At 34.0% G+C, this 26,977-nt stretch overlaps 2 protein-coding genes and 1 non-coding gene across 11 annotated transcripts in view; 2 read left to right on the forward strand and 1 right to left on the reverse strand.

Annotated features, from left to right (window-relative positions):
• Window positions 1-26,977, reverse strand: part of LOC101891509 (cytosolic carboxypeptidase Nna1) — a 239,347-nt gene that overhangs the window by 66,851 nt on the left and 145,519 nt on the right. For 7 of the 9 annotated variants that reach the window (XM_059122097.1, XM_059122095.1, XM_059122096.1 and 4 more), the window contains exons 3-5: window positions 4,521-4,673; window positions 377-1,629; window positions 117-263 (exon numbers count right to left, since the gene is read on the reverse strand). In XM_059122097.1, coding sequence (XP_058978080.1) covers window positions 117-263; window positions 377-1,629; window positions 4,521-4,673 — 1,553 coding nt within the window. The remainder of the gene's footprint in view (window positions 1-116; window positions 264-376; window positions 1,630-4,520; window positions 4,674-26,977) is intronic. The other 2 variants (XM_059122099.1, XM_059122100.1) reach the window with 2 other exon arrangements.
• Window positions 1-26,977, forward strand: part of LOC101895346 (glutamine-dependent NAD(+) synthetase) — a 198,991-nt gene that overhangs the window by 4,082 nt on the left and 167,932 nt on the right. The gene's annotated exons all lie outside the window — the stretch shown is intronic.
• Window positions 20,048-20,119, forward strand: TRNAM-CAU (transfer RNA methionine (anticodon CAU)). Its single transcript has one exon. It is a non-coding gene; the product is annotated as a tRNA-Met (tRNA).

A 26,977-nucleotide genomic window follows, 5' to 3' on the forward strand; every position in this document is an offset into this window, starting at 1 on the left:
CCAGAATTATCACTGAACCTTCTTTTTTTACTTCCTACATGGAATGTCTCATACACATGAAAATAATGTCTGCGTTTTAATTCTTTTGGTTTGGTTGTTTTTGGTTTTGAACTTACTCATCGTCATTGCGATAGTAACAGATGTTGTCACCGCAACGGACCCAACCTTCGTTCCTTGTTTTGGCATTGTGGGTGGAGTACATGAGCGGGCGCATTCCATCGTTGTACAAACTATCCGATTTAATTAAATTGACAATGGAAAATCTGCAATAGAAAGATAATGACGGAAAGGAGAAAATAAATTGAAGATGCAAATTTAAAATAGAAATTTGGTATTTCTGAAATTTTAATCTCAAGAACAAAATTCCCACACTCACCTGTACAACATATTCCGTTTGGTCTTACGCACCCGAAAGTAAAACCACTGTCTCGAACGGCTGGTATACAAATCCGGTCGCAGATATAACTCATAATAGGCGGGGGTTATTTGCACCGCTTTGGCTAGATTTCCCGACTCAAAGCGCGATTCAAACTCAAGGCCATCATACTCCTCCGGATTGTAGGGATGACAATTGGTGAGAAATTTCGAACCACCCACTGCGGAACGGCTAAACTGTGGTAAATATGAATGAAGAGATTTAGTAGATGATTTTGAGTCATGAATGGATTTTCTTAAATTCAGATTTTCTATTTCATCGTCATATTCTTCTTCTTCTCCTCCTGCTTTGGGTTTGATTTGAAAATTTTGTTTGCAATTTAATTTGGAATTCAAATTGGTACAACTACAACTACAGGGTGCATCAGAGCAGCAGGTGATTTGGTGGGATTGCGGGCCATACATGGGACTAACACTGTGCTCCCTACTCTGGGGCGAACAACTACTGGATGAGGAATAATTGGCCGAGAAGGGTTGGGGAATTTCCATATTTGCACTCTGTTGCTGTGGCCGTTTCGATTTTGAAAGCCAATTTGAGGATTTCCTACAACTATTGAGGGAGGTATTTTCACTTTGTCTAGCCAATTCGTTTAGGTTCAGGGACATGTCGGGATTAAAGATGGGATTTGCTTTTAATTTTGCATATTCATTGGAGGGGGATGGCTTGTCATTATCGGGATTGGGATCCAGGCTGGTCCTACTAAATTCTACTTGCAAACCGGCCATTAAATCCTGTTCGAGTTCTATGGGTTTTCGTTGCCTTTTCTTGGTTTTGCTGCCAACCTTGCCATATTTTTGGGCAATCACATCCTTGCCAAATTGCTTGCGTATATAGGTGGGTGTGGCTGCCCGATATTCCGGTGATTTGTCCGCCCATATATCCTCGATTTCTTCTTGGGTTATGGGATTTTCCTCGGCCCAGGTTCGGCCTTCTTCATCGTTTTCCTGCTCATTCTCATTTTCAGTGTCTTCGTCGTCTTCCTCCTCCTCATCTTCTTCTTCCTCATTGGAATTACTCGACGACCTTTGTTCCAGGGTAGTCAGCAGTTTGGTTATCAAATGGGTATTTTTATCTAACCTCTTGGGGGTTTTGAGATCGGGAGTTGATCCCTGCGATTCACACGAGGACACATCCGAATCGCTTGAATCGTCGTCATTGTGATTTTTATTCGAGGAGGAACGGGCAGATTTATCCTAAATTGGAAAGTTAAGGTGGGGGAGTTAGAGGTTATATACTTTCTTCTCAGGGGATGCCAAACTTGAGAACATAATTAGGGAAAGGGGAGTTAACGCAACGTTAGGCAAACGTAGAACCATTGGGGCATGGCAGGTGTTAGTAAGGGGATATGTTGAAAAGGCGGGTTAATATTTCATTCCACTATGGCTATAAGAAGCCTCAAGCACTCCTGTGTGGGGAGATATGTTAATGTAACACTCTGATGTATTGAGGATCTCAGTGGGTCAACATAAATGTACCTGTCCGACCATTGAAAAATGTAATTAAATTTTTCCAAAAAAAATTTTTTTTTTAATTTGAGAACCAGAGAAACACTTATACTTTTCATTGACGACATGGAAATTGGGAGTCAACAAAATTTCTTTTGGAATCGAAATCGTTAAAAAATATTGGAAAGAAATCCTCAAGCTGTCCTACTACCACATATATGGCCTAAGCTATCCAATTTATTCACCCAATACCCATTTAGACCTCACGTTATTCATTGCGATTTCTTTTGCCATTGATGTCGACAGATGCTCGTGGTTTTTTCGATTTATTTAATTTTTTTTGCTTCGCAAGTTTAAGGTTTCTTCGTTTATTTCAATTTTATTTTTTATTCTATTTTTAGAAAAACGTGTGAATTTCCGTTTTTTCTTTTTATTTTACAATAGCCGGCACAGTTGTTGTTTGATTTTTAGTTTTCTTTTTTTTTCCTTCACTCGTTTTCCCATTTTGTTTGCCTTTCAAGAACGTTTTACAGGCATGCTGCTCGTCGGTGGTGTATTTGCTTTCTATTGTTTGCATTAATGCATCTCTCTTTTTCGCATTCAGAGGCAACTACAACAACAAAAACAAACTAATCTACACAGAGTGCGTTAGGAATATAGTTTGGATTTTGAGAAAGTGTTTTAAATTCTAAAATGTGGAACTATAATATTGTGGAGGCTAACAGACTCCTCTAAAAGGAGTCTATACAGACTCCTTTTAAAGATTCATGTTAAAGGAGCCTGTATAGACTCATGTTAGAGGAGTCTGTATAGACTCCTTCAACAGGAGTCTAGACAGACTCCTTTAACAGGAGTCTAGACAGACTCCGTTAACAGCAGTCTAGATAGACTCCGTTAACAGGAGTCTAGACAGACGTTAACAGGAGTCTAGACAGACTCCTTAAACAGGAGTCTAGAGAGACTTCTTTAACAGGAGTCTAGACAGACTTCTTTAACAGGAGTCTAGACAGACTTCTTTAACAGGAGTCTAGACAGACTTCTTTAACAGGATTCTATACATACTCCTTTAACAGGATTCTATACAGACTCCTTTAACAGGAGTCTAGACAGACTCCTTTAACAGGAGTCTATACAGACTCCTTTAACAGGAGTCTAGACAGACTCCTTTTGCAGGAGTCTGTACAGACTCCTCTAACAGGAGCCTAGACAGACTACTTTAACAGGAGTCTAGACAGACTTCTTTAACAGGAGTCTAAGGAGACTCCTTTAACAGGAGTCTAGACAGACTTCTTTAACAGGAGTTTAGACAGACTTCTTTAACAGGGGTCTAGACAGACTCCTTTAACAGGAGACTCTTTTAACATAATCTATACATATTCCTTTAACAGGAGTCTCTACAGACTCCTTTAACAGGAGTCTCTACAGACTCCTTTAACAGGAGTCTCTACAGACTCCTTTAACAGGAGTCTAGACAGACTCCTTTACCAGGAGTCTAGACAGACTTCTTTAACAGGAGTCTAGACAGACTTCTTTAACAGGAGTCTAGACAGACTCCTTTAACAGGAGTCTAGAAAGACTCCTTTAACAGGAGTCTAGACAGACTCCTTTAACAGGAGTCTAGAAAGACTCCTTTAACAGGAGTCTAGACAGACTCCTTTAACAGGAGACTCTTTTAACAGAATCTATACAGACTCCTTTAACAGGAGTCTCTACAGACTCCTTTAACAGGAGTCTCTACAGACTCCTTTAACAGGAGTCTCTACAGACTCCTTTAACAGGAGTCTCTACAGACTCCTTTAACAGGAGTCTCTACAGACTCCTTTAACAGGAGTCTCTACAGACTCCTTTAACAGGAGTCTAGACAGACTTCTTTAACAGGAGTCTAGACAGACTTCTTTAACAGGAGTCTAGACAGACTCCTTTAACAGGAGTCTTGAAAGACTCCTTTAACAGGAGTCTTGAAAGACTCCTTTAACAGGAGTCTAGACAGACTCCTTTAACAGGAGACTCTTTTAACAGAATCTATACAGACTCCTTTAACAGGAGTCTCTACAGACTCCTTTAACAGGAGTCTCTACAGACTCCTTTAATAGGAGTCTCTACAGACTCCTTTAATAGGAGTCTCTACTGACTCCTTTAACAGGAGTCTCTACAGACTCCTTTAACAGGAGTCTAGACAGACTCCTTTAACAGGAGTCTAGACAGACTTCTTTAACAGGAGTCTAGACAGACTTCTTTAACAGGAGTCTAGACAGACTCGATATTGTCGATTTTGTTGTGCTTCCTATTTTGGGTTACTAATATTTACCAAATTAAAATTAATGCTGCTAGTGCTGGCAATGACAGTTATTGACATCAATATTACTTTATTAGCCTGCTAATGTTATGTGAAATTTTGCTACTAATTGGCTTTTTCACCTATCGATGTGAGTGTGTGTGTGCGTGTGTATTTGACAGATTTTGTTAGTTTATAGTTGCAAGGGATTTATGTCATGTTAAAAATTCCATTCCTGCTAAAAGCCAAGAAAAAGAACAATGTGGTCGCCCATCACAAATTTACTAATTAAAGTGCAACAACAAAAATAACAACAACAATGTAATATCGAACAAAAAACGGGAACCGAATGCTATCAACTTACATAATTTACCGCACTTATGGGATTGTAATTGAATACAACAATGCCATTCTCCTCACCCACTGGATTCGGTTTCAATTCTTTACCCGTTGGCTGATAGAATGGCTCTGGCTGGGCGGGCACTGTCGGAATGTGTACGATACGTTCTTCAATGACCTGGAACGACAGAGACAGAGAGGGAGAGAAAGAAAGGAATGAATGAATGAATGAAAAAACGTGCGACATAATATAAAAGCAAATGGAATAACTTGTGAATATCATAAAAATTCATAATGTGTAAAGCGTTTATGGCATTTGCAGCGCCGTGCTGTAGTTGCTTCTGCTGTTGCCAAGGCATCCAACCAGCCAGAAACATAAATTTAATGATACTTTTCAGTGTTACTTTGACGCTTTTACACTTCGTTTACGTTCTCCTACTTTTAGGAGATATAAAATCGTGTAGTGCTTTACAGAAAATCGTTTTGTGAAAGCTAGGAAGACGATGATGAAGAAATGTTTTGTAGAACAATTTTATTTTATTATTTCGATGGTGGATTTTCAAATTTGGATTTTTCATTTTTAAGAACTACCAGGACTTTTAATTTTGGATTTTTAAAGAATATTTTTTCAAAGACTATTAGAGCCATTAAACGTGGATTTTTAAAGAATATTTTTTAAGGACTATCAGAGCCATTAAACGTGGATTTTTAAAGAATATTTTTTCAAGGACTATCAGAGCCATTAAACGTGGATTTTTAAAGAATATTTTTCCAAAGACTATCAGAGCCATTAAACGTGGATTTTTAAAGAATATTTTTCCAAAGACTATCAGAGCCATTAAACGTGGATTTTTAAAGAATATTTTTCCAAGGACTATCAGAGCCATTAAACGTGGATTTTTAAAGAATATTTTTCCAAGGACTATTAGAGCCATTAAACGTGGATTTTTACAGAATATTTTTTCAAGGACTATTGGAGTCATTAAACGTGGATTTTTAAAGAATATTTTTTTCAAGGACTATTGGAACCATCAGATGTGGATTTTTAAAGAATATTTTTCCAAGGACTATTAGAGCCAATAAACGTGGATTTTTAAAGAATATTTTTTCAAGGACTATTAGAGCCATTAAACGTGGATTTTTAAAGAATATTTTTCCAAGGACTATCAGAGCCATTAAACGTGGATTTTTAAAGAATATTTTTCCAAGGACTATTAGAGCCATTAAACGTGGATTTTTAAAGAATATTTTTCCAAAGACTATCAGAGCCATTAAACGTGGATTTTTAAAGAATATTTTTCCAAAGACTATCAGAGCCATTAAACGTGGATTTTTAAAGAATATTTTTTCAAGGACTATCAGAGCCATTAAACGTGGATTTTTAAAGAATATTTTTTCAAGGACTATCAGAGCCATTAAACGTGGATTTTTAAAGAATATTTTTCCAAAGACTATCAGAGCCATTAAACGTGGATTTTTAAAGAATATTTTTCCAAAGACTATCAGAGCCATTAAACGTGGATTTTTAAAGAATATTTTTCCAAGGACTATCAGAGCCATTAAACGTGGATTTTTAAAGAATATTTTTCCAAGGACTATTAGAGCCATTAAACGTGGATTTTTACAGAATATTTTTTCAAGGACTATTGGAGTCATTAAACGTGGATTTTTAAAGAATATTTTTTTCAAGGACTATTGGAACCATCAGATGTGGATTTTTAAAGAATATTTTTCCAAGGACTATTAGAGCCAATAAACGTGGATTTTTAAAGAATATTTTTTCAAGGACTATTAGAGCCATTAAACGTGGATTTTTAAAGAATATTTTTCCAAGGACTATCAGAGCCATTAAACGTGGATTTTTAAAGAATATTTTTCCAAGGACTATTAGAGCCATTAAACGTGGATTTTTAAAGAATATTTTTTCAAGGACTAAAAAAAACTATTAAATGTGGATTTTTAAAGAATATTTTTTCAAGGAATATTAGAGCCATTAAACGTGGATTATTAAATAAAGTAGTTTTTCAAGGACTGTTAGAACCATTAAACGTGGATTTTTAAAGAATATTTTTTCAAGGACTATCAGAGCCATTAAACGTGGATTTTTAAAGAATATTTTTTCAAGGACTATCAGAGCCATTAAACGTGGATTTTTAAAGAATATTTTTTCAAGGACTATCAGAGCCATTAAACGTGGATTTTTAAAGAATATTTTTTCAAGGACTATCAGAGTCATTAAACGTGGATTTTTAAAGAATATTTTTTCAAGGACTATCAGAGCCATTAAACGTGGATTTTTAAAGAATATTTTTTCAAGGACTATCAGAGCCATTAAACGTGGATTTTTAAAGAATATTTTTTCAAGGACTATCAGAGCCATTAAACGTGGATTTTTAAAGAATATTTTTTCAAGAACTTGCAGTCCCATCAAACGTGTATTTAAAAAGAATATTTTTTCAAGGACTTGCAGTCCCATCAAACGTGGATTTAAAAAGAATATTTTTCAAGGACTTTCTGTTAAAAAAAACGCAAATTTTTAAAGAATAGTTTTCAAGGACATTGAGGTCCATAAAACGTGGATTTTTAAATAATAATTTTCAAGGATATTCAGGTCCATAAAACGTGGATTTTTAAAGAATAATTTTCAAGGATATTCAGGTCCATAAAACGTGGATTTTTAAAGAATATTTTTCAAAGACTTGCAGTCCCATCCAACGTGGATTTTTAAATAATAATTTTCAAGGATATTCAGGTCCATAAAACGTGGATTTTTAAAGAATAATTTTCAAGGATATTCAGGTCCATAAAACGTGGATTTTTAAAGAATATTTTTCAAAGACTTGCAGTCCCATCCAACGTGGATTTTTAAAGAATATTTTTCAAAGACTTGCAGTCCCATCCAACGTGGATTTTTAAAGAATATTTTTCAAAGACTTGCAGTCCCATCCAACGTGGATTTTTAAAGAATATTTTTCAAGGACTTGCAGTCCCATCAAACGTGGATTTTTAAAGAATATTTTTTCAAGGACTTGCAGTCCCATCAAACGTGGATTTAAAAAGAATATTTTTTCAAGGACTTGCAGTCCCATCAAACGTGGATTTAAAAAGAATATTTTTCAAGGACTTTCTGGTCAAAAAAAAAAACGCAAATTTTTAAAGAATAGTTTTTTTTTTAAAACGTGGATTTTTAAAGAATAATTTTCAAGGATATTCAGGTCCATAAAACGTGGATTTTTAAAGAATAATTTTCAAGGATATTCAGGTCCATAAAACGTGGATTTTTAAAGAATAGTTTTCAAGGACATTCAGGTCCATAAAACGTGGATTTTTAAAGAATAATTTTCAAGGACATTCAGGTCCATAAAACGTGGATTTTTAAAGAATAATTTTCAAGGACATTCAAGTCCATAAAACGTGGATTTTTAAAGAATAATTTTCAAGGACATTCAGGTCCATAAAACGTTGATTTTTAAAGAATAATTTTCAAGGACATTCAGGTCCATAAAACGTGGATTTTTAAAGAATAATTTTCAAGGACATTCAGGTCCATAAAACGTGGATTTTTAAAGAATAATTTTCAAGGACATTCAGGTCCATAAAACGTGGATTTTTAAAGAATATTTTTTCAAGGACTTGCAGTCTCATCAAATGTGGATTTTTAAAGAATATTTTTTCAAGGACTTGCAGTCTCATCAAATGTGGATTTTTAAAGAATATTTTTTCAAGGACTTGCAGTCTCATCAAATGTGGATTTTTAAAGAATATTTTTTCAAGGACTTGCAGTCTCATCAAATGTGGATTTTTAAAGAATATTTTTTCAAGGACTTGCAGTCTCATCAAATGTGGATTTTTAAAGAATATTTTTTCAAGGACTTGCAGTCCCATCAAACGTGGATTAAAAAGAATAATTTTCAAGGACTTTCAGATCCATTAAACGTGGATTTTTAAAGAATATTTTTTCAAGGACTTGCAGTCTCATCAAATGTGGATTTTTAAAGAATATTTTTCCAAGGACTATTAGAGCCAATAAACGTGGATTTTTAAAGAATATTTTTCAAGGACTTGCAGTCTCATCAAATGTGGATTTTTAAAGAATATTTTTCCAAGGACTATTAGAGCCAATAAACGTGGATTTTTAAAGAATATTTTTCAAGGACTTGCAGTCCCACCAAACGTGGATTTTTAAAGAATATTTTTTCAAGGACTATCAGAGCCATTAAACGTGGATTTTTAAAGAATATTTTTTCAAGGACTATCAGAGCCATGAAACGTGGATTTTTAAAGAATATTTTTTCAAGGATTATCTGAGCCATTAAACGTGGTTATTTAAAGAATATTTTTCCAAGGACTATTAGAGCCATTAAACGTGGATTTTTACAGAATATTTTTTCAAGGACTATTAGAGCCATTAAACGTGGATTTTTACAGAATATTTTTTCAAGGACTATTGGAGTCATTAAACGTGGATTTTTAAAGAATATTTTTTTTGCAAGGACTATTTGAGCCATTAAACGTGGATATTTAAAGAATATTTTTCCAAGGTCTATTAGAGCCATTAAACGTGGATTTTTAAAGAATATTTTTCCAAGGACTATTAGAGCCATTAAACGTGGATTTTTAAAGAATATTTTTCCAAGGACTATTAGAGCCATTAAACGTGGATTTTTAAAGAATATTTTTCCAAGGACTATTAGAGCCATTAAACGTGGATTTTTAAAGAATATTTTTTCAAGGACTATTAGAGCCATTAAACGTGGATTTTCAAAGAATATTTTTTCAAGGACTATTAGAGCCATTAAACGTGGATTTTCAAAGAATATTTTTTTCAAGGACTATTGGAACCATCAGATGTGGATTTTTAAAGAATATTTTTCCAAAGACTATTAGAGCCATTAAACGTGGATTTTTAAAGAATATTTTTTCAAGGACTATTAGAGCCATTAAACATGGATTTTTAAAGAATATTTTTCCAAGGACTATTAGAGCCATTAAACGTGGATTTTTAAAGAATATTTTTTCAAGGACTATCAGAGCCATTAAACGTGGATTTTTAAAGAATATTTTTCCAAGGACTATCAGAGCCATTAAACGTGGATTTTTAAAGAATATTTTTCCAAGGACTATTAGAGCCATTAAACGTGGATTTTTAAAGAATATTTTTCCAAGGACTATTAGAGCCAATAAACGTGGATTTTTAAAGAATATTTTTTCAAGGACTATTAGAGCCATTAAACGTGGATTTTTAAAGAATATTTTTCCAAGGACTATCAGAGCCATTAAACGTGGATTTTTAAAGAATATTTTTCCAAGGACTATTAGAGCCATTAAACGTGGATTTTTAAAGAATATTTTTTCAAGGACTAAAAAAAACTATTAAATGTGGATTTTTAAAGAATATTTTTTCAAGGAATATTAGAGCCATTAAACGTGGATTATTAAATAAAGTAGTTTTTCAAGGACTGTTAGAACCATTAAACGTGGATTTTTAAAGAATATTTTTTCAAGGACTTGCAGTCCCATCAAACGTGGATTTAAAAAGAATATTTTTTCAAGGACTTGCAGTCCCATCAAACGTGGATTTAAAAAGAATATTTTTCAAGGACTTTCTGGTCAAAAAAAAAAACGCAAATTTTTAAAGAATAGTTTTTTTTTTAAAACGTGGATTTTTAAAGAATAATTTTCAAGGATATTCAGGTCCATAAAACGTGGATTTTTAAAGAATAATTTTCAAGGATATTCAGGTCCATAAAACGTGGATTTTTAAAGAATAGTTTTCAAGGACATTCAGGTCCATAAAACGTGGATTTTTAAAGAATAATTTTCAAGGACATTCAGGTCCATAAAACGTGGATTTTTAAAGAATAATTTTCAAGGACATTCAAGTCCATAAAACGTGGATTTTTAAAGAATAATTTTCAAGGACATTCAGGTCCATAAAACGTTGATTTTTAAAGAATAATTTTCAAGGACATTCAGGTCCATAAAACGTGGATTTTTAAAGAATAATTTTCAAGGACATTCAGGTCCATAAAACGTGGATTTTTAAAGAATAATTTTCAAGGACATTCAGGTCCATAAAACGTGGATTTTTAAAGAATATTTTTTCAAGAACTTGCAGTCTCATCAAATGTGGATTTTTAAAGAATATTTTTTCAAGGACTTGCAGTCTCATCAAATGTGGATTTTTAAAGAATATTTTTTCAAGGACTTGCAGTCTCATCAAATGTGGATTTTTAAAGAATATTTTTTCAAGGACTTGCAGTCTCATCAAATGTGGATTTTTAAAGAATATTTTTTCAAGGACTTGCAGTCTCATCAAATGTGGATTTTTAAAGAATATTTTTTCAAGGACTTGCAGTCCCATCAAACGTGGATTAAAAAGAATAATTTTCAAGGACTTTCAGATCCATTAAACGTGGATTTTTAAAGAATATTTTTTCAAGGACTTGCAGTCTCATCAAATGTGGATTTTTAAAGAATATTTTTCCAAGGACTATTAGAGCCAATAAACGTGGATTTTTAAAGAATATTTTTTTCAAGGACTATTGGAACCATCAGATGTGGATTTTTAAAGAATATTTTTCCAAGGACTATTAGAGCCAATAAACGTGGATTTTTAAAGAATATTTTTTCAAGGACTATTAGAGCCATTAAACGTGGATTTTTAAAGAATATTTTTCCAAGGACTATCAGAGCCATTAAACGTGGATTTTTAAAGAATATTTTTCCAAGGACTATTAGAGCCATTAAACGTGGATTTTTAAAGAATATTTTTTCAAGGACTAAAAAAAACTATTAAATGTGGATTTTTAAAGAATATTTTTTCAAGGAATATTAGAGCCATTAAACGTGGATTATTAAATAAAGTAGTTTTTCAAGGACTGTTAGAACCATTAAACGTGGATTTTTAAAGAATATTTTTTCAAGGACTATCAGACCCATTAAACGTGGATTTTTAAAGAATATTTTTTCAAGGACTATCAGAGCCATTAAACGTGGATTTTTAAAGAATATTTTTTCAAGGACTATCAGAGCCATTAAACGTGGATTTTTAAAGAATATTTTTGCAAGGACTATCAGAGTCATTAAACGTGGATTTTTAAAGAATATTTTTTCAAGGACTATCAGAGCCATTAAACGTGGATTTTTAAAGAATATTTTTTCAAGGACTATCAGAGCCATTAAACGTGGATTTTTAAAGAATATTTTTTCAAGGACTATCAGAGCCATTAAACGTGGATTTTTAAAGAATATTTTTTCAAGAACTTGCAGTCCCATCAAACGTGTATTTAAAAAGAATATTTTTTCAAGGACTTGCAGTCCCATCAAACGTGGATTTAAAAAGAATATTTTTCAAGGACTTTCTGTTAAAAAAAAACGCAAATTTTTAAAGAATAGTTTTCAAGGACATTGAGGTCCATAAAACGTGGATTTTTAAATAATAATTTTCAAGGATATTCAGGTCCATAAAACGTGGATTTTTAAAGAATAATTTTCAAGGATATTCAGGTCCATAAAACGTGGATTTTTAAAGAATATTTTTCAAAGACTTGCAGTCCCATCCAACGTGGATTTTTAAAGAATATTTTTCAAAGACTTGCAGTCCCATCCAACGTGGATTTTTAAAGAATATTTTTCAAAGACTTGCAGTCCCATCCAACGTGGATTTTTAAAGAATATTTTTCAAGGACTTGCAGTCCCATCAAACGTGGATTTTTAAAGAATATTTTTTCAAGGACTTGCAGTCCCATCAAACGTGGATTTAAAAAGAATATTTTTTCAAGGACTTGCAGTCCCATCAAACGTGGATTTAAAAAGAATATTTTTCAAGGACTTTCTGGTCAAAAAAAAAAACGCAAATTTTTAAAGAATAGTTTTTTTTTTAAAACGTGGATTTTTAAAGAATAATTTTCAAGGATATTCAGGTCCATAAAACGTGGATTTTTAAAGAATAATTTTCAAGGATATTCAGGTCCATAAAACGTGGATTTTTAAAGAATAGTTTTCAAGGACATTCAGGTCCATAAAACGTGGATTTTTAAAGAATAATTTTCAAGGACATTCAGGTCCATAAAACGTGGATTTTTAAAGAATAATTTTCAAGGACATTCAAGTCCATAAAACGTGGATTTTTAAAGAATAATTTTCAAGGACATTCAGGTCCATAAAACGTTGATTTTTAAAGAATAATTTTCAAGGACATTCAGGTCCATAAAACGTGGATTTTTAAAGAATAATTTTCAAGGACATTCAGGTCCATAAAACGTTGATTTTTAAAGAATAATTTTCAAGGACATTCAGGTCCATAAAACGTGGATTTTTAAAGAATATTTTTTCAAGGACTTGCAGTCTCATCAAATGTGGATTTTTAAAGAATATTTTTTCAAGGACTTGCAGTCTCATCAAATGTGGATTTTTAAAGAATATTTTTTCAAGGACTTGCAGTCTCATCAAATGTGGATTTTTAAAGAATATTTTTTCAAGGACTTGCAGTCTCATCAAATGTGGATTTTTAAAGAATATTTTTTCAAGGACTTGCAGTCTCATCAAATGTGGATTTTTAAAGAATATTTTTTCAAGGACTTGCAGTCCCATCAAACGTGGATTAAAAAGAATAATTTTCAAGGACTTTCAGATCCATTAAACGTGGATTTTTAAAGAATATTTTTTCAAGGACTTGCAGTCTCATCAAATGTGGATTTTTAAAGAATATTTTTCCAAGGACTATTAGAGCCAATAAACGTGGATTTTTAAAGAATATTTTTCAAGGACTTGCAGTCTCATCAAATGTGGATTTTTAAAGAATATTTTTCCAAGGACTATTAGAGCCAATAAACGTGGATTTTTAAAGAATATTTTTCAAGGACTTGCAGTCCCACCAAACGTGGATTTTAATAGAATATTTTTTCAAGGACTATCAGAGCCATTAAACGTGGATTTTTAAAGAATATTTTTTCAAGGACTATCAGAGCCATTAAACGTGGATTTTTAAATAATATTTTTTCAAGGACTATCAGAGCCATTAAACGTGGATTTTTAAAGAATATTTTTTCAAGGACTATCAGAGCCATTAAACGTGGATTTTTAAAGAATATTTTTTCAAGGACTATCAGAGCCATGAAACGTGGATTTTTAAAGAATATTTTTTCAAGGATTATCTGAGCCATTAAACGTGGTTATTTAAAGAATATTTTTCCAAGGACTATTAGAGCCATTAAACGTGGATTTTTACAGAATATTTTTTCAAGGACTATTAGAGCCATTAAACGTGGATTTTTACAGAATATTTTTTCAAGGACTATTGGAGTCATTAAACGTGGATTTTTAAAGAATATTTTTTTTGCAAGGACTATTTGAGCCATTAAACGTGGATATTTAAAGAATATTTTTCCAAGGTCTATTAGAGCCATTAAACGTGGATTTTTAAAGAATATTTTTCCAAGGACTATTAGAGCCATTAAACGTGGATTTTTAAAGAATATTTTTCCAAGGACTATTAGAGCCATTAAACGTGGATTTTTAAAGAATATTTTTCCAAGGACTATTAGAGCCATTAAACGTGGATTTTTAAAGAATATTTTTTCAAGGACTATTAGAGCCATTAAACGTGGATTTTCAAAGAATATTTTTTCAAGGACTATTAGAGCCATTAAACGTGGATTTTCAAAGAATATTTTTTTCAAGGACTATTGGAACCATCAGATGTGGATTTTTAAAGAATATTTTTCCAAAGACTATTAGAGCCATTAAACGTGGATTTTTAAAGAATATTTTTTCAAGGACTATTAGAGCCATTAAACATGGATTTTTAAAGAATATTTTTCCAAGGACTATTAGAGCCATTAAACGTGGATTTTTAAAGAATATTTTTTCAAGGACTATCAGAGCCATTAAACGTGGATTTTTAAAGAATATTTTTTCAAGGACTATTAGAGCCATTAAACGTGGATTTTTAAAGAATATTTTTCCAAGGACTATTAGAGCCATTAAACATGGATTTTTAAAGAATATTTTTTCAAGGACTATTAGAGCCATTAAACGTGGATTTTTAAAGAATATTTTTCCAAGGACTATTAGAGCCATCAGATGTGGATTTTTAAAGAATATTTTTTCAAGGACTATTAGAGTCATTAAACGTGGATTTTTAAAAAAAAAGATTTTTTCAAGGAGCCATTAAACGTGGATTTAAAAAAAAAAAGATTTTTTCAAGGACTATTAGAGCCATTAAACGTGGATTAAAAAAAAAAAAAGATTTTTTCAAGGACTATTAGAGCCATTAAACGTGGATTTTTAAATAATACTTTTTCAAGGACTATTAGAGCCATTAGATGTGGATTTTTAAAGAATATTTTTTCAAGGACTATTAGAGCCATTAAACGTGGATTTTCAAAGAATATTTTTTTTCAAGGACTGTTGGAGCCATCAGATGTGGATTTTTAAAGAATATTTTTCCAAGGACTATTAGAGCCAATAAACGTGGATTTTTAAAGAATATTTTTTCAAGGACTATTAAAGCCATTAATCGTGGATTTTTAAAGAATATTTTTTCAAGGACTATTAGAGCCATTAAACGTGGATTTTTAAAGAATATTTTTTCCTTGACGTCGGGCAACACTACCAGTATCACGTTAACGAGCGATGGTACGAGACATAAAATATTTATTCATATTTAAATGCTGGAGTGTTCTAACGATAGCCACTTGTAGTTTTCCAGCCAAATATAAAGGAGTCACACTATCACGCTTGAATTCCATCACGAATAACTTTTTTCCTGAAAGTTCTCACCATAATGCTTTTGTATGCTTTTAAACAATATAATGAGGTGTCACTGGAATAATTTGAACAGCTGTCGGACAACGAGTGGCTTAGAAACGACAGCAGTCTGAATTTGGTTGAAGTTTTTTCATCTCAACATGTAGAAGACCCAAAATAGTTATACGGAAGACCTGAAAACCTTGCAAAATTTCAAGGTCTCATATATAAGAATTCAAGGTCTAATATGGAAGTTCTCAAGGTCTTTTATAGAAGAACTCAAAGTCTTATTTAGAAAACTTCAAGGTCTTATTTCTCAATGTTTTCTATCTATGGAGTACCTAATCAACGTCTTCTATAAAAGAAAGACTTTGGAATTTGTTCATATCTTCTATATCAATTGAAAATCTTCCGATGGTGCGCTGTGTGTAGAACCCCTGTAGGCTATTCAATGAAAGCAACCAAAACAAATTCCTCCAGCTCATATTTCTATACCCTGCACCATAGTATGGTGGGTATATTAAGTTTGTCATTCCGTTTGTAACACCTCGAAATACACATTTTAGACCCCACAAAGTATATATTCTTGATCAGCATAAAATTCTATGTCGATTTAGCGATGTCCGTCCGTCTAGGTATCTGTCCGTCTGTGGAAATCACTCTAGCTTCCGAACGAATTGAAGTAGATTGATAAAATTTTGCACAAATGTATGTTATGTTTGCAGGACTTTTGGTATTGAAAATGGGCCATGTAGGTCCACGTTTTGGTATAGCCCCCATATAACGGTGCTTCCCTATATTCGGTATTTTAATGATTTTAGGGACATTTTCCACCAGAATTGTTTCAAATTTGATATTTACAGTTCGTAATGGATACTACAGCCTATGAAAGAAAATTGTCTGTGCAGGTCCACGTCTTCGTATAGCCCCCATATAATGGTACCTCCCGATATTCGACATTATAACCGATTTTTTTAAGTTTCGCATTTGAATATTGTAATGGCTTATCACAAATGTTACCAACGCAGGTTCATGTCGTCGTATAGACCCTAATATAATAGATACATTCGGTATTTTTAAGATTTTAAGAGAAGTTTAACGGATTTTATTGTTTTCGAGAATTGCCAAATTCCTTCCAAATGGTGGAGGTTATTAAAAGTTCGGCCCGGCCGAACTTACAGCTTTTTTACTTGTTTATATTAATATAATTTCCTTTAATATTTATGAATGCATTAATTTGTTGTGCCTAAAAATGTCCATAAAATCCCAACGAAGAAAAAAAAAAAAAACACAGCAGCAACAATTTAGTGGTTGCCTCGAAAAGTCTAACAAAAAAAAAAAAAAAAAAAAAACGCCCACAACCTGTCATAATAACGAAGGCATAACAATGAAACCCCAGCAAGAACAGCGACAGAGCGACGATGAGGACAACAACGAATTATAATCAAAACTTTTTTTTTAGTTGACATTAACTTTTCGACGCCACTAACAAAAGAAAAGCCTCCTAACAACTTTGGTGTTCTGGTTGCTGGCCCGTTACCGCTGGATGTGGTTTCGACCAGGCCTTCACACCGACATGCCGACGGTGCTGTCATGGCAGGAAATAATTCGTATTGCGTTGTTCAGCTCATTTTTCGCATGATATGACAAGTTTTGGCTTCGTTGGTTTTTTTTTGTATCCTTCTGTTTGTGGTTCTTGTTGTTGCAATTGTAGTCCTTGTTTGTTTAACGGCCATGATTAAAACAAACAAAATACCAAAGGATCTTCTTGCCACTTTTTTTGTGGGCCAAAAGAAAAAAAGGCGAAAGAGGAAGCCAACAACGTTTAGAAAAAGTTGCTGGATAGACCATCGCCTAAAAACACCAAAAGTTTGTTTTAATGACAAAAAAATAAAGTTGTTGCTGTTGTTTTTCGACGGTGTTGGTTGGTCTTGGTTAGCTGAATGCGAGCGATGCCATTATTGAGGACCCACGCTTGGCAACAACAGTCAGTCTATTGTTAAACAAATTATGGCCCGGAACAATAGATGTTTTTTCTTCTCTTTTTTATTTCTCCACAAAAAGCAATGGCATGGTGATTTGTTTGTCTTTTAGGTTTCCAACAACCAAAAAAAAAAAAAGTTGGGTCAACTCAGCCACCTCTTGTCTGCTGGGCTTTTTGTGTGTATTGTGTGTGTGAGCGCGCGTTTATTTCATAAAGTTTTTTTTTCGTTTAGGCCAAGAAGACAAATAAATGATAATGTTGACGATAATGGTTATAATATAATGAATGCCCAAGTTCTTTTTTTTTTTTTTTGCAGGACTTCTTGGGGTAAATTTATAACTCAATGGAAATGTGTGGTTGGCTGGAAAATGGCCGGAGGGGCCAAAAGGTTATATGGCATCATTAGTGAGGTCAAAATATTATTCTTTGGCCACATGTAACACAATATAATAGAATTTCATTGAGACTATGGTTGGCATTATATGATTGCATGGAATTTTAGCAGATTATTTTTAAGGACTACATGTAAAAAATATATATAAGATTAGGTAAAGAGCAACATCTAAGAATGCGATTGAGTTATAAACTGAAGAAGCAAAATTAAAGTAAAGAGGTTGTATATTTCATTCGTCAGGTCGTCTAAAGGATTTAAGTCTTTTAGAAATTTAGGATCTTGGGACTTCTACAAGATCTTAGGTCTTCTGTGAAATGTCAGGTATTCTATTAGAACAGGTCCTCAGGTCTTTTTTAACACCCCAGGATTTCTATAAAACATGAGGTATATTATATACGACATGAAGTATCTTGTAAAAACTTAGGTAAGACATATGAGGGCTCTTCTATGAATCATCAGACCACAGAACTTTTTGGATACTTGAGATCTTCTGCTAGCCATTTCATTTTTATACCCTCCACCATACTATGGAGGGTATATTAATGGATCCGTAATGGGGGCAACTACCCCAAATGGAAAGTCGCAGCTTATTTGGTTGGAAATTGTGGCAGAAACATCCAAAATACAGAAAATCTGGAGGTACTGCTGTAAGATCTCAGACATATCAGAAGAACTTAAGGCTTCTATGATTTCTCAGGGTTTTTAAATGATTATGAAATTTCAACATGAAGGCATAAGTTGTAGTGGAAAACCTCAAGCCTTATAAAAGATTTGTGTTATTACAGAGGATCTGAAATTTTATAGACCAAATGTCTTTAAGGAATTTGCGAAGACCTTAAAATTTGTATAAGATCAGACCTCAGGACTTCTATAACAATTCAGTCCTCCCAAAAAACCTAGGGTATTTCCGAAGATCTTATGCAAGACATTTACTGAGTTTCTTTCAAAAAGACCTTTGGTGTGGAAAAAAATCAGGTCTTCAAAAAGAACATCTCAGGTCGGGTCCTAAAAGATTGCATGTCTCCAGAATATCTCGGGTCTTTTATACGCCATAAGGACGAATTTCTATAAGATAACTGGATTTCTATGAGATCGCAAATCATTTATAAGACTTAAGTGATTCTATAAGGATTTTCAGAAGAAATTATGCCTTCTATAAGTCCTTGGGTCTTTTCCAGGATCTCTAGTCTTCCAAAAGATCCTAAGACCAAAAGACTTTTTAAACATCTCAAATCTTCCAAAAAATATTGGGGCTTCTCTGTGACCTTAGATCGTTCGTAACATTACAGGTATTCTTTAGAACTCAAGGTTTTCCATAAAACAACCGGTCGTCCGCATATCATTCAAAACTCATTGATACTTCTAAAAGGCTTTAAAATCTCAGGTTTCGTATACAACATTGGTTCTACTTCTATAGGATAGGGTTCTTGTTCTATAGCGTAGGTTCCCAGAAGTCTTCCGATAAATGTTGTATAGGAACTCAGGTCTATTAGGGCTTTAAGGGTATCAAAGACTTCAAAATTTCTTTAAAAGCTCTACTTAGATCTTTCAAGAAATCTAAGTTATTCCAGAAGACTACAGCTCCTCATTAGGACCCCTGATGTCGGACGACATGATGTCGTTCCCAGGTTTCAGGATGACCCCAGAACCGTTCTCCTATGAAGAACCCTCAGGTTTCCAACTCATAAGCTGTTGGGTTTTCATAAGAATTTGTGGGCTTATATTCAGGTCTTCCATAAGATCTCAAGATTTCTAAATGTCATAAGATTTTCTATAAGGCTTAAAGGCTTAAATATTTGCCCCGAATAATTTTTATATAAAATCTAACGTCTTTCATATGTAATCTAATACTATACATTACCTCAGATCTTCTGAGGGGTTACAAGCGGAATGACAAAGTTAATTTACCTCCCATAGAATGATGGAGGGTAAAAAAAGTTTTCATAGAAACATTTTATTGAAAAAGTTAAATTTTTGCTATTTTTCCAAAATGTTTTGGTGATGTAATTCTCTGGGTGCGACGCCGACTTAAACTATTTTATAGAAGACTCAACGGATTCCGTATTTTGCGTAAACATATAGTATAATTGTAGATATATTTCACATATGTCTTAAGTCTAATATTTAACCTGTTTGTTAGTTAATTTTTATTTGCCTTCAGTCATAACTGTCGAATAATTATTAACAATTTGTATCCCAGGCAAAATGTTGTTGTATTTCCAATCAACAGATAAGCAGAGATAAGAAATACGTCTACCAAAAATAAAACAACAACAAAATCAAACAACCCCAAAAACTACTGAGAAATAAAATCTGTGTGAGTCATGGGGTTGTTTGTTGTAGTAAAAATAATTGTTGTTGGTAGTAGTGAATCTGTGTGTGTGTGCTTCAAGTGGTGTATTTGACTTCGTGTCATATACAGAGCAGAGTGGCGCAGTGGAAGCGTGCTGGGCCCATAACCCAGAGGTCCGAGGATCGAAACCTTGCTCTGCTAACTCAAGTTGAGTGAAAACTTGGGAATAATTTTTTTTTATAAAATATTTAATTAATTTTTTTGTGAATTTATTTATTATTTTTTAAGTTTTGTTTTTGGGTTGTGTACCCTCCATACAATATACATTTTTGACCCCCCACAAAGTATATATATTCTTGATCAGCATAAAATTCTATATCGATTTAGCGATGTCCGTCCGTCTGTGGAAATCACTCTAGCTTCCGAACGAATTGAAGTAGATTGATGAAATTGTACTCAAATGTATATTATGTCTGCAGGTCTTTTGGTATTGAAAATGGGCCATGTAGGTCCACGTTTTGGTATAGTCCCCATATAACAGTACCTCCCGATATTCGGTATGTTGATGATTTTAACGACATTATTCACCGGAATTGTTTCAAATTTGGTATATGAAGTTCGAAATATATACTACAGCCTAAAACAGATAATTGTCTGTGCAGGTCCACGTTTTCGTATAGCCCCCATATAACGGTACCTTCCGATATTCAGTATTTTGATGATTTTAGCGACAATATCCATCGGAATTTGGTATTTGACGTTCGTAATGGATGCTACAGCCTATGACAGAAAATTGTCTGTGCAGGTTCAGGTCTTCGTAGAGCCCCCATATAACGGTACCCCCAATATTCGGTATTTTGATGATTTTAACCACATTTTTCACCGGAATTGTTTCAAATTTAGAATTTGAAGTTCGTAATGAATGCTACAGGCTGTGACAGAAAATTTGCCTACTACAGCCTAAGCCAGAAAATTGTCTGTGCAGGTCCACGTTTTGGTATAGCCCTCATATAATGGTTCCTCCCTATATTCGGTATGAGCAACATTATTCACCGATTTTTTTCAAATTTCGCCTTTGAATATTGTAATGTCATATGACAATAGTTGCCTATGTAGGTCCACGTCGTCATATAGACACTAAAATAACATCCGGTATTTTCAAGATTTTAAAAGAAATTCGTTCCAAATGGTGGAGGGTAATCAAAGTTCGGTCCGGCCGAACTTACAGTTTTTTTACTTGTTTTGATATTATATTTTTGCTGAATTTTTTAAATCATATATCGTTGATGATATGTTAAAACCAGTAAACAAAGTCTTAAAATCGAGCGGGGCCGACTTTAAGATATCCTAAACCTCTTTGCTAATATAGTAGAGCTCCGCATAACAATTAAAAGTTTTTATGGGAGAATTCAATCATACACGCTATGATTATAATTATAATTTAAAGTTCGAAAAACTAAATATGCCGAATCATTTATATCTTCTAAATTCGGACGTGTATTGCCCATTTTGTGCACAATTAATTTGAAATGGGATAAATATATATATGGGAGCTATATCCAACTCGGAATCTCGATCTCGAAAAAATTTGGCAAATATATTTCTGAGCTGTATTTGATATATTTCCCTGAATATCGTTGTTATGGAGTGCATATTACGGCGGTGGGTAACAAATACAACAAATCGGATGAACAATATATATGGGAGCTATAGCTATATCTGAACCGATCTTCACCAAATTTGGCATACTACCTTCTAGACTAAATTTGGTCGTATGTGCCAAATTCCATCCCATTTGGACAAATATTAGACGTTTGGTGCACAATAAAAGGTAAATCGGACGAAGTTATGTATGGGAGCTATATCCCAATCTGAACCGATCTCGATAAAATTTAGCAAATGTATTTCTGAGCTGTATTTGATATATTTCCCTAAATATTGTTGTTACAGAGTGCATATTACGGCTGCGGAGGACAAAAATAACAAATCGGATGAACAATATATATGGGAGCTATAGCTATATCTGAACCGATTTCGATCAAATTTGGCATACTTATTTTCAGGTCTAATTTGGTTGTATGTGCAAAATTCCATACTATTCGGGTTGATATTACACGTTTGGTGCACAATAAAAAAGCAAATTGGACGAAGATATATATGGGGGCTATATCTAAATTTTGACAGATTATCTCCAATTTCAATAGGGTTCGTCCTTGGGCCAAACAAATGATCTGTGTAAAATTTCATCTGGATAGGGCAATAAATGCGAACTGTACTTTGTTTACAAAAATACATGGACAGACGGACGGACATGCATAAATCGACTCAGAATGTGATTCTATGCAGATCATCAAAAGGAACTATGGGTCTATCTCGTTTCCTTTTGCCTGTTACAAACAAATGCACAAAGACATAATACCCTGACCAACTTGTAGCTCCCATATATATCTTCGTCCGATTTGCCTTTTATTGTGCACCAAACGTGTAATATCAGCCCGAATAGTATGGAATTTTGCACATACACCCAAATTAGGCCTGAAAATAAGTATGCCAAATTTGATCAAAATCGGTTCAGATATAGCTATAGCTCCCATATATATTGTACATCCGATTTGTTATTTTTGTCCACTGCAGCCGTAATATGCACTCCGTAACAACGATATTCAGGGAAATATATCAAATACAGCTCAGAAATATATTTGCCAAATTTTATCCAGATCGGTTCAGATTTGGATATAGCTCCCATATATATCTTTATCTGACTTCAAATTAATTGTGCACCAAATGGGCAATACAATTCCTAATTTAAAAAATACAAATGCTTCGGCATATTTAGTCCTTTGAACTTTAAATTTTAATTATAATCATTGCGTGTATGATTGAATTCTCCCATAAAAACTTTTAATTGTTATGTGGAGCTCTACTTAATTAGCAAAGTGGTGTAGGGTATCATAAAGTCGGCCCCGCCCGACTTTAAGACTTTCTTTACTGGTTTTTAATTTTGCCATGTACGCTGTAAACTGACATATGTAAGGGACATGGATTTGAATGCAAATGCGAATGCTGAGTGGGTATTGGGTGAGATGTAATGTTTTTCGGCAAACATTAAATTTTCAAAGTTTAATTCAAGTTTTACGAAAATATTGCATTTAATTGAAGAAGATAGTTTTTTTTTTTTTTTTTTGAGAAATTATTTTTTTTTTAATTATTTTTATGGTTATTATATAGTTATATATTTATAACCTACACCATAAGGTGGTCAGGGTATTGTGTTTTTGTGCATTTGTTTGTAACAGGCAAAAGGAAACAAGATAGACCCATAGTTCCTTTTGATGATCTCCGTAGAATCACATTCTGAGTCGATTTATGCATATCCGTCCGTCCGTCTGTCTGTCCATGTATTTTTGTAAACAAAGTACAGTCCACATTTATTACCCGATCCAGATGAAATTTTGCACAAATCATTTGTTTGGCCCAAGGACGAACCCTATTGAAATTGTAAATAATCTGTCAAAATTTAGATATAGCTATAGTATATATCTTTGTCCGATTAGCCTTTTATTGTGCACCAAACGTGTAATATCAGTTCGAATAGTATGGAATTTTGCACGTACGATCAGATTGGACCTGAAAATAAGTATGCCAAATTTGATCGAAATCGGTTCAGATATAGCTATAGCTCCCATATATATTGTTCATCCGATTTATTATTTTTGTCCTCCGCAGCCTCTGTAAATACACTCTGTAACAACAATATTTGCGGAAATATATCAAATACAGCTCAGAAACACATCTGCAAAATTTTATCGAGATTGGTTTAGATTTGGATATAGCTCCCATATATAACTTCGTCCGATTTACCTTTTATTGTGCACCAAACGTCTAATATTTGTCCAAATGGGATGGAATTTGGCACTTATGACCGAATTGAGTCTAGAAGCTAGTATGTCAAATTTGATGAAGATCGGTTCAGATATAGCTGTAGCTCCCATATATATTGTTCATCCGATTTGTTATTTTTGTCCTCCGCAGCCGTAATATGCACTTGGTAACAACGATATTCAGGGAAATATATCAAATACAGCTCAGAAATATCTTTTCCAAATTTTATCGAGATCGGTTTCGATTTGGATATATCTCCCGATTTTTCCGATTTCAAATTAATTGTGCACCAAGTGCGCAATACACGTCCGAATTTAAAAGATATAAATGCTTCGGCATATTTAGTCCTCCGAACTTTAAATTATAATTATAATCATAGCGTGTATGATTGAATTCTTCCATGAAAACTTTTAATTGTTATGCGGAGCTCTACTAAATTAGCAAAGTGGTGTAGGGTATCATAAAGTCGGCCTATTTTTATATATTTAATTTTTATTTATTTGTATATTTTTATATATTTAATTTTTATTTATTTATTTTTATTTTTAATTACGTTTTAGATTTTTTCTAACTTATTTAGTAATTAAATATATATTTAATAACTCACAAATTTGCAGAGGGCGTCGGTCCTTAGTATTTCCCTTCGATTTCCCCTATTATCCACACTGGAACTCTGTCTCGAATATGGCATGTATTTTTGCAAAAGGCGTAGCAGAAAAAAATATTGAAACAGAACGCACAGCTCCGCTGTCATGTCGACTGTCATGAGTTTTAATAATAAAAGCATGACATAACTCTGTTTTAGTTCAAATGAAAAATTGTGTGCATCCTTCCCTCGCTCGTCTCTCCCCTACCCCGATTTTCACACTCAATTACAAAAGTCAGCGCGTGGCTACGGATGCTGGTAACGCCTTGTTTTTTTTTTTTTGTTTTCTTTCAATGCCACTTGAAACTGCTGGTCGAAGGTCTTCTTTTCTTCTTCTCCTTTTTCCGAAAATTTCATTTTCGGACAAAAAAAATTGAATGTCACTGACATTCAATGTTGTGCGTTAGATTGTCACATGAAATGTCTCTTGGAAAAAAAAATGAGAAATGGCCATAACGCGTCAAAACACTACAAAGAAAACCCATGTTAACTGTCATGTAGAGAATTTAAGAAAAGTAATCTGTTTACGAAACGGTTAGGAGGAAAATTGATTAAATGTAAGTTATGGGGAGAGGGAGGAGAGAAGAGCTTCTGGTTTTCTATAAGAGAAGAGCTTGTGGACCTTCTTTCTAGTTCTTCAAGGAGAAGACTTTCTTGACTTTGGAATTGAGTTGAACTTCTGGACCTTCTAAGAAGAAGACCTTCTGGTCTTCTCAGGAGAAGACTTTCTGGTCTTCTCAGGAGAACACTTTCTAGTCTTCTGATCTTCTATAGAAGAAGACCTCCAAGTCTTCTATAGAAGAAGACCTTCTCGTCTTCTATAGAAGAAGACCTTCTCGTCTTCTAAGAAGAAAACATCCAGGACTTCTATAGAAGACCTTCTCGTCTTCTATAGAAGAATACTTTCTCGTCTTCTATAGAAGAAGACTTTCTCGTCTTCAATAGAAGAAGACTTTCTCGTCTTCTATAGAAGAAGACCTTCTCGTCTTCTATAGAAGAAGACCTTCTCGTCTTCTATAGAAGAAGACCCTCTCGTCTTCTATAGAAGAAGACCCTCTCGTCTTCTATAGAAGAAGACCTTCTCGTCTTCTATAGACGAAGACCTTCTCGTCTTCTATAGACGAAGACCTTCTCGTCTTCTATAGACGAAGACCTTCTCGTCTTCTATAGACGAAGACCTTCTCGTCTTCTATAGACGAAGACCTTCTCGTCTTCTATAGACGAAGACCTTCTCGTCTTCTATAGACGAAGACCTTCTCGTCTTCTATAGACGAAGACCTTCTCGTCTTCTATAGACGAAGACCTTCTCGTCTTCTATAGACGAAGACCTTCTCGTCTTCTATAGACGAAGACCTTCTCGTCTTCTATAGACGAAGACCTTCTCGTCTTCTATAGACGAAGACCTTCTCGTCTTCTATACACGAAGACCTTCTCGTCTTCTATAGACGAAGATCTTCTCGTCTTCTATAGACGAAGACCTTCTCGTCTTCTATAGACGAAGACCTTCTCGTCTTCTATAGACGAAGACCTTCTCGTCTTCTATAGACGAAGACCTTCTCGTCTTCTATAGACGAAGACCTTCTCGTCTTCTATAGATGAAGACCTCCAGGTCTTCTATAGATGAAGACCTCCAGGTCTTCTATAGATGAAGACCTCCAGGTCTTCTATAGATGAAGACCTCCAGGTCTTCTACGAGAAAAAGACCTCCAGGTCTTCTATGAGAAAAAGACCTCCAGGTCTTCTATGAGAAAAAGACCTCCAGGTCTTCTATGAGAAAAAGACCTACAGATCTTCTATGAGAAAAAGACCTCCAGATCGTCAATGAGAAAAAGGCCTCCAGGTCGTCAATGAGAAAAAGGCCTCTAGGTCGTCAATGAGAAAAAGACCAGGTCTTCTATGAGAAAAAGACCTCCAGTTCTTCTATAGAAGAAGACCTTCTCGTCTTCTATAGAAGAAGACCTTCTCGTCTTCTATAGAAGAAGACCTTCTCGTCTTCTATAGAAGAAGACCTTCTCGTCTTCTATAGAAGAAGACCTTCTAGTCTTCTATAGAAGAAGACCTCCAGGTCTTCTATAGAAGAAGACCTCCAGGTCTTCTATAAGAAGAAGACCTCCTGGTCTTCTATGAGAAGAAGACCTCCAGGTCTTCTATGAGAAGAAGACCTCCAAGTCTTCTATGAGATGACCTCCAGGTCTTCCATGAGATGACCTCCAGGTCTTCTATAGGAAGACCTTCTGGTCTTCTAAGGAGAAGACCTTCTGGTCTTCTAAGGAGAAGACCTTCTGGTCTTCTAAGGAGAAGACCTTCTGGTCTTCTTCTTTGTTCTGGTCTTCTATGGGAAGACGTTCTGGTCTTCTAAGAGAAGACCTTATGTTCTTTTATGAGAAGACCTTCTGTTCTTTTATGAGAAAACCTTCTGGTTTTCTATGAGAAGAACTTATGGTCTTCTATGAGAAGATCTTCTGGTGTTCCATGAGAAGACCTTCTGGTCTTCCATGAGAAGACTTTCGGGTCTCCTATGAGAAGACGTT

The sequence above is a fragment of the Musca domestica genome, unplaced genomic scaffold (assembly GCF_030504385.1).
Source record: "Musca domestica strain aabys unplaced genomic scaffold, Musca_domestica.polishedcontigs.V.1.1 2, whole genome shotgun sequence".
Taxonomy (NCBI): Eukaryota; Metazoa; Arthropoda; class Insecta; order Diptera; family Muscidae; genus Musca; species Musca domestica.